The 14681-nt window shown below is 35.0% G+C and overlaps 1 protein-coding gene across 1 annotated transcript in view; it reads right to left on the reverse strand.

The window, feature by feature from the left end:
- The window catches only part of LOC103607451 (matrix metalloproteinase-16-like), a gene marked incomplete at its 3' end in the record, with an annotated part of 29840 nt that extends 27941 nt beyond the window's left edge, over window positions 1-1899 (reverse strand). The window contains exon 1 of the mRNA XM_008591958.1: window positions 1760-1899. Coding sequence (XP_008590180.1) covers window positions 1760-1863 — 104 coding nt within the window. The remainder of the gene's footprint in view (window positions 1-1759) is intronic.
- Window positions 1900-14681: the final 12782 nt, after the last annotated feature.

Genomic DNA, 14681 nt, shown 5'->3' on the forward strand with positions numbered 1-14681 from the left:
GACATTCAAACAATTTAAGGTAACGTATTTCCCAAGTCATCAATTTATTTGTATTTTTAAGAATTGTGTCATATTTTCCAAGAAAGTGAATCAGAAGCTAATTGCTCTCCATTCATGGAACAAGAAAGCTGTCCACAGCACATTGTAAAATGTTGGAATGAAGAGTATAATTTAAATGGAATTCTGTAATATACACAGCAACAAAATGCAGGAACTGCTGAAGATCTTGGCTTATTAACTTAAAACTATATTTATTTAGGACAAGGGGTATATTGTGAATTAAAATGAAAGTTTGATATTACATTATTAAGAGAGAATTGAAATGATTAGAGGGCAGCAGATTCAAAATGTCCAAATTCTATCCCCAATATTGATAAAAAGCTTCTAATTGTTGCAGAATGCATTATATTTATTCTTGAATGCATTTTCCAGTATATAGATCAAAGTTAATATTTATGCATCTCTTAAAAGTGCTAGGAGAGGTAATGTATTTATTTTAAACTGATTTAAAGTTTTATCTTAAGGCTTTCATTATGTGCTTTCCTGTCTCAATGAAATAGAAATACTATGACATCATTCTGTAAGCATTAGAAGGCAAATATAATTTCAAAATTATACATTATATGTGAAAATTAAGTATGTCTGAGTGCTGGCATTGAAGATTTAAAAAAAATGTTTCCTGAGGTACACAACAGTGAAAGTTCCCTAGACTAAATGTCAAATGACCTGGGTTTTGTAGCTACTCTTGACTTCACTTAACCTTTGACATTCACTTCCTTTATTGAGAAAGTAGAGAGAAAAGTTGTTGTGGAGGCTTGATATATGATTACCAAACTAAATAATGGAAATAGATTCACTTTGTATCAAAAACTCTAAAAACACAAATGATTTTTCTCTTCACAGAAAGAATTAATCACTTCCTCCTTTATTGTCCAAAAACAATAATGCTGCTTCATAAAAACACAGAAATTACTGTGTGCCTCTGATAAAAATAGTTTGTGACTATGTCTAGCTATGCAGACAACAAAGCTGCTTTGAAGAACAGATTGTGTCTTCTGAATCTGTATATGCCTCTTTTTGCAGATAAAGTCTCCAGGAATGACTTACTGGTTGAATAAATAAAAGAAGGTATGATTGATGAATCAGTCAATAACAAACATTATTAAAGACTAAGAACAAGCCCTTTATTAATAAGAAATTGAAAGTAGAGACTTTCTAGTGCAAATCCTTTCTTGATTTAGTGCACTTAGAGAATTGTCATCAGTGGCAAGTTGGGAAAGTGCTAACAACCAATTCTCTGATACTGCCTCTCCCATCCAAAATAAGAGCCCTGATTTGTATCCTTTCCCAAATTCCATGGTGTAAATATTTCCATTATGGTCAATTTCAAGCTACTAATGTGATACTAATTAACAGAGATTTGGGAATAGATGTGCACAACATAGTGCTGCCAGTCAACAAACCAGCTCACTGTTACTCTTGTAGTGGCTTCAATTGTACACCCAGTTTGACGCTTGTTCCTATTTTCTTTCCTGTTTTGAAGATGTGTTGCTAAAATCAGGACAGTAAACTTCACTTTGAGCCTTAAATGTTTTATAAAATTATAGAGGAATGAAACTAAAACAGGTTAAATTCCAAAGAAAAGTTAAATAAGACAAATGATTCCATGTGTGATTGGTGGAGTGCATGTAAGGTTTTTCAGACTGCTTAGTTTGGCTCCAGGACCAAAAAGGAAAGGAGTATGGGTGCCATTACTTACTCAATTGTGTTTCTGTCCACTTTTCCTGTCATGTTAATGCCATAGAACTGCTGCATGGCAGCTAGGGCAGACTGCATGGTCTCTGCAGAGCGCAGCACTGACATTCTGGGGTCAGTCGGTGGAAGGTAGCCGTACTTTTGTAACCAGCAATAATATTATTTATTATAAAAATTCGACACCTACTGTCATGAAATATGTCAAAAATTAGAAGGGTGGATCTAGATTTTTAATAATACACATGTGTCATTACTCTTAACTGAACAGTTTTTTGTAACACTTTGTTTGCATTCATTTCTTACTTAATGGAGAGCTGACTTGTTGCTAGGTTACTTATGGGTGCTAAGCTACTGAGAATTACATTTAAAAGGACAGCAAGGAGAAAACCATCAATAATAAACCCTATGATTTATATACAAATAGGAGGACTATGAAAATATATAAATGTTAAGTGTATGATGAAAAATAGCATATTCTAGAAAATACATATTTGATTTATGCCTTAGCCTTTCAAACAAACGATTTCAAATAATCTAAAAAGTGAACTGTGGTTTTCTTCAACTTCTCTTTTATGTTATGTTGTTTATTATGTTAAGCTGTTTTTCCAAATAATTGAGAAGTGGGCAATTTTTTTTAATTGTAAAATGTCAGGAAAGCTATGAGATCTATGATTTTATAATTAAAGTTTGTTTCCTAGCTGACAAATCATGTCATTGAAATACTAATTTACAAACTTACAGTATCCTATTTGATAAAAAAGTTAAATCTACAAAGTAATATTTGAAGGTACTCCTTACACCTTACTCCTAATCTACAATCTTAGGTTAATGATTTGGTATGTAGTCTTTGTATCTTTTTCAGTGTTCACAAAATGCATTTTGAGATATGTATGGGGGTGTGTATGTGTGTGTGTACACATATATGCATATATATCATATATATCATATATATCACAGATCATACCGTAGACATCCTTCCATATATGTTGTTTTTGAAATATATCCCTGTTTACAACATTGTTCTAAAATATTGCCTCTTCTGTATGATTGGAAATCCTAAATTTGTGTCCTGAATTTTTTTGTGTCTTGATATCTCTTTAATGTTTTCACATGCACATTATGAATTGTTAAGGAATAATTTCCTCATGCGTGCATTTGGAAGAAATGATATTTAATTTGTAGGGTCTGTGTAAGGATTGAGAATATATAAAGCCTCCAGCATAATTCTTGCTTGGTAAATGATATTATTAATATATAACATATTATTATTATAATTATTATATTATTGCCCTACATTCTCAAAATTGCTCCTGCTCAAGTTAAGATTTGTCCTTGGAATACAAATGAGGTTTACACAGTCATAGTTGTGAAAAAAGACAAACAACACAGGGTAAATAATCTCATACTGCTTGAAAATTCCCCAAATCTCAAAACAAAGAAAGTGTGAAAAATTTGGCCAATTGTTTTTTGTTTTGTTTTATTGTGCTCACTGATTGACAAGTGCAAATGAGAGTACTGAAAAAAAATCAAAGGATAAAAACTTTTCTTCAAGACAAAACTTGACTCATTTTTCTATCTGGGACTTAGCTCATTTCGTTATCACTAGAATAACCAACCACAGAACTTCAAAAGGAGCAACAAACTAAACTTGCATAATATTCCCTGTGTTACTAACTCATTCAAACATCTTGCTACTTTTAGACAAAACCAATTTCCTGCACTAACGGATTATTCATTGGAGAAACAAACAGAAGATTGCAGAAGATTGCCGTTGTCTGCAGAGCATGAAGACATATCACACAATAAAAGATAAACACTTAAATATTAAATGCTGTGCCAGTGGAGATTGCCTTTAGTATAGTATAGTATAGTATAAATAGAGAGTAGCAGACACAGAAAATTTAACAAAACCCATTAGAGAAAACCGTCTTTGTCACTAATATTACATGGACCCATACTGTGAAAACCTCCATTAACTGACTCAAGTTATTCACACATATATTAAGCAGTACCTTGAAAGATGCTTATCAAAAAAAATAAAAGAGGAGACATTAGTAGTTCTCATGACTAATAGCAAAACAAAGTAGTGACTATTTAGAATACATATTCTTATTTATTCCTTCAAGTCAGTACTTGAGGCTAACAAATTTATCACTGCCTTAATATAAAGCTAGATATTCATTTGCTCAGATGAATCATAAATGCAAGGATAATTTTAAAACTCCCCTATGGACAGGACATAACATATAGAGAAGGCAACTTGAAACGGTGACCCTGAAATAACTGCAAGGTGCTCAGGCATCTTTCCAAAAAAGAAAAAAAATATGTGTGTGTGTGTGTGTGTGTGTGTGTGTGTGTGTGTGTGTGTGTATAAGTGATTAAACTACTGAACTTACTAGGGCTGGAAGGGATGTCTTTTAGAAAATATGGAACTCACTGAAGTGGAATGTAAGGAAGGATAGTTTTGAAATTTTACTTAACCTGAAAAACCACTTTGCCAGTCCACAATGAGTATTTGTGACTGAGCCAGTTATTTCTGGTTATTTCAAGTATAGCTCTAGCTAAGAAGTAATATGGCAAATGCAATTTCCTTGTACCCAGTGATCATAAGATCCAAAGTATAATACTCAGTATAAAACAAAAGGACAAAGGTGATAAATACATTTCATAGCATTTATTTACTTAGAATCACTTCTATTTACATGATTATATAAACATTTTTAATATTTTAGGAAATAATTTTTTAAAAGTATTGATTCCATATCTAATTTTAACATACTAATAAAAATATTTAAATCTATAACAGTTAACATATACACTGATATAATTAACTGATTTTCTCATATGAAATACAACTGAAAAAACACATTTTTCATAGGTAAGTTCTCAATGTTATAAAAAGTTAATTTCCATTTTTCAGTGTGAGACTTCTGAACACATTATTAAAATCTGTTATAAACTAAAATTAACAAACAAAGAGTGATTATCCCCCCCCCCCCCATTTTGTGGTATCATCAGCAAAGTCAGCAAAAGCTTAAGGACATTTTTTCCTGAAATACCATATATTCACTGGTTATAAAGAATGGTTGGATGTAGGGCCTATGTTTTCTAATCTGAAAAGTTGTTATAAATATGAATTATAACTACCTATTAACCAAAAAATTAAATTGATGTGGCAGTAGTCATTCAGAATTGGCCAAATTGAAAATTCATAAGATAAGTTAATGAGGCAGAAATTAGCCTTTCTCTTCACTCAAAAACATAAATGGGCTACAAATCATCATTCCATCCCCACCATGAATGATGAAATTGCACATATAGAATTCAATTCCCTTAGAATTTTACTGTCTGTTAAATAGCCTTCTTAAAATGGAAATGAAACAGTGGAAGGATCAAAAGCTACTCTACTAAACATCTTATCAATCAAGAGGCAACTGTCATTTGGACAAGGAGACAGGAAAACAGCTGGGTTATGAGTAAAAGTTGTGATGACCACCATGACCACGTTTTTCACCTTACCATTAAACTCTCTCATTTATGTTAGAAACTAAAAACGTAGGGTGTAAAGAATGGGAGAGTTTTTTCCATTCTGTATAAAAAAATGAATTGTACCTTGTCATTAGTAAGTATGAGAGCAAAACCCCTCAAGTAGTAATGGCTGAGCTCCAGTGATAAAAAAAAAAAACAGCAGCACCCTTAATTGGAATCTCATTAGGTGCTAATCATTGTGCTGGAAAGTGACAGAGGACTATGACATACTGTCTCCTTCTGTCTTTGCTGTTCTTTCTAAGTATGTTTACAATTTTAAAGATGTATATATAGTGTGCACACATGCACACATACAACTGGTGATAAACAATATCAAAAAATTTAAGAGTGAAACACAACCAATAATAAACAATAGCAAAGCATGTACTCATACACGATACCACAATCCCCAAGTTTTATAGGTAGACAGAAATAAATACCAAAAAACTACTCACTGTAATCACTGACATGATACTACTTTACATCACAATCACCTTGCAAATCCAAAACAGTAAAACGCCCCTCAAATCTGTGTCTTTTTACATTAGCCAAGTGAGGAGAAGGGCTGAACAATGCACCATGTGAATTTTCTAAATAGCATGTAAAAGGCATGGACTCAATTCACCTTTATTTTCTGGGAGCAGATTCAGTCTCATCGAGACCAAAAAATGACAACGAAATTAATCTCAATTAGGAACTGCAAAGTGCAGGTGAAAAATGTCCCATTGACATGTAGGTACACAATACCAGAATGTCTTATATAATGCACATATCCACAGATGCATGCGTGAGCACACCTGTACATGAAAACTAAAAAAAGAGGAAATAAACTTTACTTTTACATAATATGCAGATTTACCCTGATGTCCTCATTCAGATCAGACTTCATACATTTATTTGTCACCTATATACCACCAGGTCCCCTGAGGGAGGAGATGGAGTTCTACAGTGTGGAAAGGTTGACATTGTCACTATCAATACTTAGTTCTTCCACCACAATCCACCATAGTTATTTTTTTTTCAGGTTAATTTATGGATTATACCATTTTAAAGAGTAGAAATTTTATAATAATTTAAAATGTGACAGGGAGTTACCAAGAAAATATTTTGTATCATACAGATGTTTGCATGAATTTGTCATCTCATGGCAAATTACTCAAAAGAGTTGTCAAACTTAAATGAGTTATGTGCTTTCTTTTACAAAAAGACAAAAGTGCTGTCCTTTTCTGTGAAGACAAGTAGCTACAAATAGTATGTGACTCAATAGCTATCTTGGAATATGAACAATAAAAAACTGTCCCATCAAGATAAAGTGATGTTTTAGCAATGTAGGAGAAAGGAATTTCTTTTGAAGGGAAAATATGCTACTATGTAGAGTATTTTAAAAATGGATGTTTGGGAATGTTTCCATCATCACATGACCTTATGCTCAAAAAGATATAAATGCATGACCTATTCAAACTCTCACATAATTCCCTACTTCAAAATCCTAGCGACTGAGTTTTCCAGCTATAAAATAACCTGCCAAATGAATAGTTTCAGTGGGTTTTAGCCCATTTGTTAAAAATATAAAAATGTAACACCTGATTAGTTTTTAGGAACAACTGAAAGACATCAGGGAAGATTGTAATTTACCAGCTGAATTGTTCCAAAAACCTATGCATAATTGATGGACAGGATTATAAAACGAGGCTCGTTTTTTTTTTTTTTTTTTTTTTTTTTTTGTGGCAGTGGCCAGTATGGGATCCAAACCCTTGACATTGGTGTTATAAGGCCATGCTCTAACTAACTGAGTAACCAGACAGCCTGAGGCTCATGATTTGTAACGAGCTAATGATGCAACTTTTCCAGTAGCATTTATGAATCCTTGTAAGATTTCTTTTTCTGGCCATGACAATTTTAAAACTGAAGATTACAAATAAGCTGATCTTGAAATTGCTATATTTCAAAACTGTTAAATCAACATTTTAAAGAAGAATGAAGCACAGTCACAGAACTCTTTAAAAAAAGATGATTAACGATATTTTTAACATGAGCAGAACAAAGTAAATATAATTGATAAGTAAAACAAAAATTACTTTAAAAGTTGTCATCTTTAGCTCATCTTAATATTTCTATTTTGAATGTTTTATAATATAATGGTTCATGAATATAATTATAAGTAAGAGGTGCATGTTAAAAAATTGATTGATGGAGATGTGAAATCAAAAGTATAGTGATCACATACCCGTCAGAAAGAAACTACCCGAATTTTAAAAATGAAGCGACTTCCTTAAATTCTTTCCCATGTGCCATACTTACTCTCCGGAAAGGATGAGAAGACAATTTATCAGTATTATCTATATACTGCATTCTGTTCTGACATGACAATTCCCAAGCTACTGAAGTTACTGATGTCCTGCAGAAACAATTTCTTAGAATGACTTCCAAGCCATTCATGATTTTGTCTGAAACCATTCCCTTGTTACTTTGCTCCATAAAATCTATTCTTTGGTCCATTGAAATTCCAATCACACCCCCAACAGGTCTTGATAAGAGCATCAACTGCTACTACACCTTCACTGCTCACTATTTACCAGGCAATTTACATGCATTATCTTTAATCCTTATAATAAATCTTCAAGTTAAGCAGTATAATCTTTGTTTCATAAGTGACAGAATAAAACCCCAGAAAGATTAAGTAACTTGCCCAAGGACACACCAATAGTAAGAAGGGAAATCAGTATTCAGATAGTGATCTGACTGACACCCAAGCTTGGCTCTGTCTGTTATTCTAGATTGCCTCTGAGAGACAGAAGAGACCCAGCTGCCCTGTCTCTATGCTGGGAAATCCTAGGAGACCCTACGCAAATTTGAAAATGAGAAGACAGACCATCTGAAAACATACCTATAATAACTGAGAATGTTCTGTTTTTGTGCAAACAAAACCCCCATTTTACATCACGAAAGGTCATTGAGCTGCGGTTGCACATGTTCTATGTATAACACTAACTCCTACTTCCAAGGGCTTCTCTAATTGCCAGTGCAAAACAGCCTTGCATAGTCCAATTTACCCAGCCCAATTAATATTCTTATTTCTATACTAGAATATTTCACTTATGGCCAATTCAGTTTTACAATTTGAAAAACTACTGAAACTCTCTTGGCCAGAGACATCCTTTCTTCTCACTTTATTAATTCTTCCACGGCACTTTCTTTCTGTAGCCTCGATGTTACTGGTCAATTGTATCTACACTCACCTTTGTTAACTCTTCTAAAATTAATCCCTTAGGGCCGACCCTGTGGCTCACTCGGGAGAGTGCGGCGCTGGGAGCACCGAGGCCGCAGGCACGGATCCTATATAGGGATGGCCAGTGCGCTCACTGGCTGAGCACGTTGCGGGCAACACCACACCAAGGGTTACGATCCCCTTACCAGTTACACGCACACACACACACACACACACACAAATCCCTTAAATACCATCTATATGCCAATGACATATCAATTTAACTCTGACCTCACCCAAATGTCCAGATGTTGTCATCACTGCTGTTTAAACTGCAAATATAGGAGTCATCCGATAATTTCCCTTTTTCCCTCACCATCCATATCAAATACCTCATCATGTTTTTAATTTTAACTTGAGTGGAAACTTAGTTCTGCTGCCACCCTTATGTCCAGGGCACCATCACTTCTCACCAGAAACTGCAAGATTCTCCAGCTGGCTTCTGGGCTTTCATATTGCTACCACTCTCTCTTTGCCCAAGTAGTGTGAGTTGGCATTTTTTTTTATTGTGGTAAAATATACATAGCCTATAGTTTACCATTTTAACAATTTTCAAGTGTATGATTCAGTGGCATTATGCACATTCACACTGTTGTGCAATCACCACCACCATTCATCTGCAGAACTTTTTCATCATCTCCAGCTGAAACCCCATCTTCGTTAAATAATAAATCCCCACATCCCTTTCTCCCAGCCTCTGGTAACTACCATTCTTTCTGTCTCTATGAATATCTTGGGTAAGTGGAATCATACATTTGTCCTTTTGTGTCTGACTTATTTCATTTAGGATAATGTTTTCAAAGTTCATCCACATTGCAGCCTGTAGCATGTACTAAATAATATCCCATTGTACTTATAAACCATGTATTCTGATCCATCAATAATTGTTATGGATTAAATTTTGTGTCCCCCCCCCAACATCCATATGTTGAAATCCTAATGCCCAATGTAATGGCATTAGGAAGTGGGGCCTTTGGTAGGTACTTAGGTCATGAGAGTGAAGTCCTCATGAATGGGATTAATGCCCGTATAAAAGTGATCCCAGAGAGCTCTCTGGAACTCTTTCTGCAGTCTGAAACCTAGAAGAGAGTCCTCACCAGAACCCCACTATTCTGGCACCTGACCTCAGACTTCCAGCCTCCAGAACTATGAGAAATAAAGGCTTGCTGTTTATAAGCTACCCAGTTCATGGTACTTGGTTAGAGCTGAACTGACTAAGACAATGAACATAGAGGTGTTTTCACCTTTCGGCTATCAAGAATAATGCTGCTATAAACATGGGGTACAAATATCTGCTCTAGTCTCTGCTTTAAAGTCTTTTGGTATTTATCTAGAAATAGAATTGCTGGATCATATGGTAATTTTATGTTTATTTCTTTGAGCAGTTGCCATATTATTCTTCCACAGAGGCTTCCAGCCATGTGCAAGGGGTCCAATTTTTCCGCATCTTCACAAACACCTGTTATTTTGAGGCATTTTGTTGTGGTTGTTTGTTTTCTTGTTTTTGGTAAGAGCTATCCTACTGGGTATGAAGTGGTTTCAGTTGTCTTTGTAAAACATAAATCAGACTATATTATTTATTTGATAATAAACCTTCAGCAGTTTCTCGCATCTTCACAAACACCTGTTATTTTGAGGCATTTTGTTGTGGTTGTTTGTTTTCTTGTTTTTGGTAAGAGCTATCCTACTGGGTATGAAGTGGTTTCAGTTGTCTTTGTAAAACATAAATCAGACTATATTATTTATTTGATAATAAACCTTCAGCAGTTTCTCGGTGACTTCATATAAAACCCAAACTCCTTACTATAGCCTGCAAGTCCAGATACACGCATTGTTAACTCTCTAACTTCTTTTCATAGCACCCTGTCTGGACAGTCCAGGCACAGTGTCTTTTTTTCTGTGCCAGGAGCAAGCTAAATTCTTTCCTGACTTGGGGCATTGCATTTATTTCCTATGTAAAAAATGCAAGGACACTTTTCTCCTCATCCTTTAAAACTTAGTTCAAATTACGCTTCTTCAAAGAGAGCTTCCTTGACTCCCCCTCACCACCAATACCAACACCATAGAGCACCTTATGTTCCTTGCTGCACTTAACTTGATAACTGCATGGTTACTTTGATTATTTACAGATTTGTTATTTATCTTTATGTTTTGCTCAACACTGTAAGGTCAACACCTAGAACAATTCCTGGCACATTTTCTGAGCTGGAATTATAGAATTATGAGGAATTGTGAGTGCGGAACCCATGTATTAATGCCCAACTGATATCACAATTAATCATACAAATATTTTACCATTTTCTCCCTACTGAGTTTACTACCCGATTATTTCCCACCACCCTCCACATACACACAGCTAGACCCCAACCAAGGAGTCCAGTGCTCCAAAGATGAATAACAAACTCAGTTTATCACATACATAGCAAAGGTTAGTAACTTCCCAGGCACCTCTGGATAAGCTCTAGGAAATATAAAATAAGGTAAAATAAAAGGTGACAATTTAGGTTTTTATCTTTGTCTTCTCAGATTCTACCTGCCATCTCCACAACTGAAATGAAAATCAATGTGGAATTTTTTTTACTACTTGAAAATTGCCTTCAGGAAAGTACCGATATTCGGTGTGAACAACGCACCAAGAGCTAATGTTCATTAAGACAGTCACAGTGCTAATCTCCTTAATCCATTAGCTCATATAATCATCACAACAAGCCTGCAAGACTGGTATTATTATCTTCATTTTACAGATGATGATGCAAGTTGAGAAGGGTTAATCAACTTGCCCAGGGCTACAGCATAAGTGGGTGACGTCCAGGGACACAAGTGTCAGTGTGACTCTGAAATGGATCTCGCTCTTAACTGTCAGAAACCATGAACAGTGGGTCTTTGACAAAGCTAGCCTTTATTATACAAGATTAAGGATGATCTATACAGGCCATACTAGGTCATATATCCACTGTCTTGTTTCACACAGAGGAATATCATCAGTGGGCCATTTTGCTGGAAAAATAAAATAAAACACAAACAAAAAACAAATGTAAGTGCATGATAAATGTTACCTATGTGCCAAACAGAACCCATATGCCATCAGTTACCAATGAGAAAGGTGGAGTGAGCAAATCTCAAAAGGCCAAAAAGTACTCTAATTCTCTAAAAGTAAAACTTGTTTACTTCAAAACAGCATAGCCCTCTGAAAGCAAAGAAGAGATGATCTATTTCTTCCTGATCTTCAGTGAATGATAAGAGGTTTGATTTATTAATCCATTAGTATATTAGATTTTGGAAGCACCAAACCTTGAAGTTAATTTTGATGTAGAGAAGGACAGTTAATGAGGGCAGAATCTACTTATATAACTCCAGAAGATAGACTAAACAGTGGAAGAATATTTAAAAATAAAAACAAAAGCACAACTATTCTAACTTTTGTTTGGATATCAGCTCTTTCCCTCCAGGGACAGTCTGGTGCTTCAAAATCTTGAAAGCATTCTTTTCCCAGAGGCTATATAGTTCTTGGAAATGTAAAACGTGCTGTTTTTAGGAGAATAGCATAGTATGAAGGTTGAAAGAGTTTAACATCTATTGTAATTAAGATAATTAAAAGATTAAATTCTTTGTGGCATTAAAAACTTTTTTTTCCCCAAAATAAGGTTTCCTGTGTTTTAAATATATACACACTTTAGGATTAATGAATGGAAATTAATTAAAGTTTCTCAAGGGCAAGAAGCAGTATTCCTGGTTCTTCTAAATAAAAAGGGGCTTAAAAAATGAGCAAACAAAAAACCTTTTCCATGGCACACTCATTCAACAAACGTTTACTGAAAACCTATTATGTGCAAGTTCTGGGGTAGGCCTTGGGTCACAATAGCAAATGATATAGAAGTAGTCCTGGTTTCGTGCAGCTACAGATAAATGCAGAAGTAAAACATTAATAAATAATCTGTAAATAAATATGTACAGTTTTCCCTCAGTAGTCACAGAGGAGTGATTTCAGGACTCTCCACAGATACTCAAATCTGCGTATGCTCAAGTCCTTGATATAAAATGGCTTGGTATCTATAAATAATTTATGTACATCCTCCTGTATACTTTAAATTACCTCTAGATTGCTTATAATACTTAATTCAATGTAAATGCTATGTAAATGGTTATTACACTGTATTTCTTAACATTTGCATTATTTGTTATTGTTGTGTTGTTATATATATATTTTTAATATTTTCAATCCATGGTTGGTTGAATCTGTGGATGCAGAACCTGCTGATACAGAGGGCTGACTGTAATTCTGAATGGTAACAAATGCTTTGAAGAGAACATAGAATGCTGTGCAAGTCTAACTACAGAACCTAATTTAGGTTTAGAGGATAAGGAGGCACATGTGATAAATTTAGTTAAACTGAAACTTGAAATATAAGTAGAAGCAAAGAGAAGAGAGAAGTTCATTCTAAGGAGAGGGATGGGCGGGTACAAATGCCCAGAGGTACGGGTGGTGGTTTCAAAACACATCAACAAATCATTGGGCACTTATCCCATCCAAAGGAGTATAATTTTCCTTTCCCTTAGACATGGGCTTGTCTCAGTACTTACTTCTGACTTATAGAATGTAGCAGAAGGGATGCTGCATAACTTCTGAGCTGGGTTAAAGAAGATGATCCAGCTTCTGCCTGTCTCTTTCTCTTGGGATACTCAACCTGGAAATCCCTTCACCATGCTAGGAGGAAGCCCAGGTTATGTGCAGAGGCCACATGTAGGTGTTCCCAGTGACAGGTTCATCTAAAGGCCAACCAATGAGCCAGCGTCCACTGCCACACGTAAGTGAGTAACATGCTTTCAGAAGATTCCAGCTTCCAGACTCGGAGCAGTACTAGCAGCAGACAAGCTGCCCTTGTTGAGCCTTGCCCAAATTAAAAATCCATGAGCAAAACAAATGCTGCTGTTGATTTAACCCATTAAGTTTTGGGATAGATTGTTTCATAGCAAGAAATAACTGGAACAGAATGAAAGAGCTCTGAGTTTTCAAGGAACTGAAAGAAAGTCACTGTCGTTACGGAGGGAGACTAGGAAAGAGTCATATGATCAGATCACACAACAACTTGTAAGACATATGGAAAGCAGAGAAGGGTTTGAAGCCTTTAAGTGATGGATCAAATTTGTGTTAGAAAAGTATTATTCTGGCTGCTGTAGCGGGTAATGAATCAGAGGGAATATGAACACAACAGGAGCATTTAGGAAGTAAATGAAATTCTGGCATCATTGGGGAAATGGATAAATAGATTAATTCATGACACATTTTCGAGGTAGACAGACACAACTTTGTAAGCCATAAAATATGTTACAGGAATTGTTATTATTACTGGTGTTATCCTATTTAAATTTGGTGCATATAGATATTGGGGCAGAATGCTAGGCGGGAGGATACAAAGATAAACAACAAGGTGTTNCACAACAGGAGCATTTAGGAAGTAAATGAAATTCTGGCATCATTGGGGAAATGGATAAATAGATTAATTCATGACACATTTTCGAGGTAGACAGACACAACTTTGTAAGCCATAAAATATGTTACAGGAATTGTTATTATTACTGGTGTTATCCTATTTAAATTTGGTGCATATAGATATTGGGGCAGAATGCTAGGCGGGAGGATACAAAGATAAACAACAAGGTGTTTGTCATTAAGGAGCTCATAGTCTAGGCATCAGAGACCCAAGCAGGTGTTCATCTGATAGAAGCTTGTATGGATACCGTAAGTGCACATGGATAAGACATCCAAACCTCATGGGTAGACCTCTGAGGGGATGGAAATAGTACCTTAAACACAAGTTAAAAAGCACCTCAAAAAATTTAAATCCCTGAGTTTATAAAAAAGTTCCTCCATCCTCTTTCCATCTTTAAGGTCACCTCCCTAGACCAGGCTCTCTTTTACTTGTATTTGAATATTGCAACAATTTCCTAATTGCCCAATTTATTTCCCTGCCTCTATAGTCTTTTAATTTTGACCTATCCTACTTAGTANAATTGCCCAATTTATTTCCCTGCCTCTATAGTCTTTTAATTTTGACCTATCCTACTTAGTATGGAAAGATTAAGTAACCTAAAATATCATTTCCTTTTTATAACTTTCCTGCTCAAGACA

The sequence above is a fragment of the Galeopterus variegatus genome, unplaced genomic scaffold, assembly GCF_000696425.1.
Source record: "Galeopterus variegatus unplaced genomic scaffold, G_variegatus-3.0.2 Scaffold7437, whole genome shotgun sequence".
Classification (NCBI taxonomy): Eukaryota; Metazoa; Chordata; class Mammalia; order Dermoptera; family Cynocephalidae; genus Galeopterus; species Galeopterus variegatus.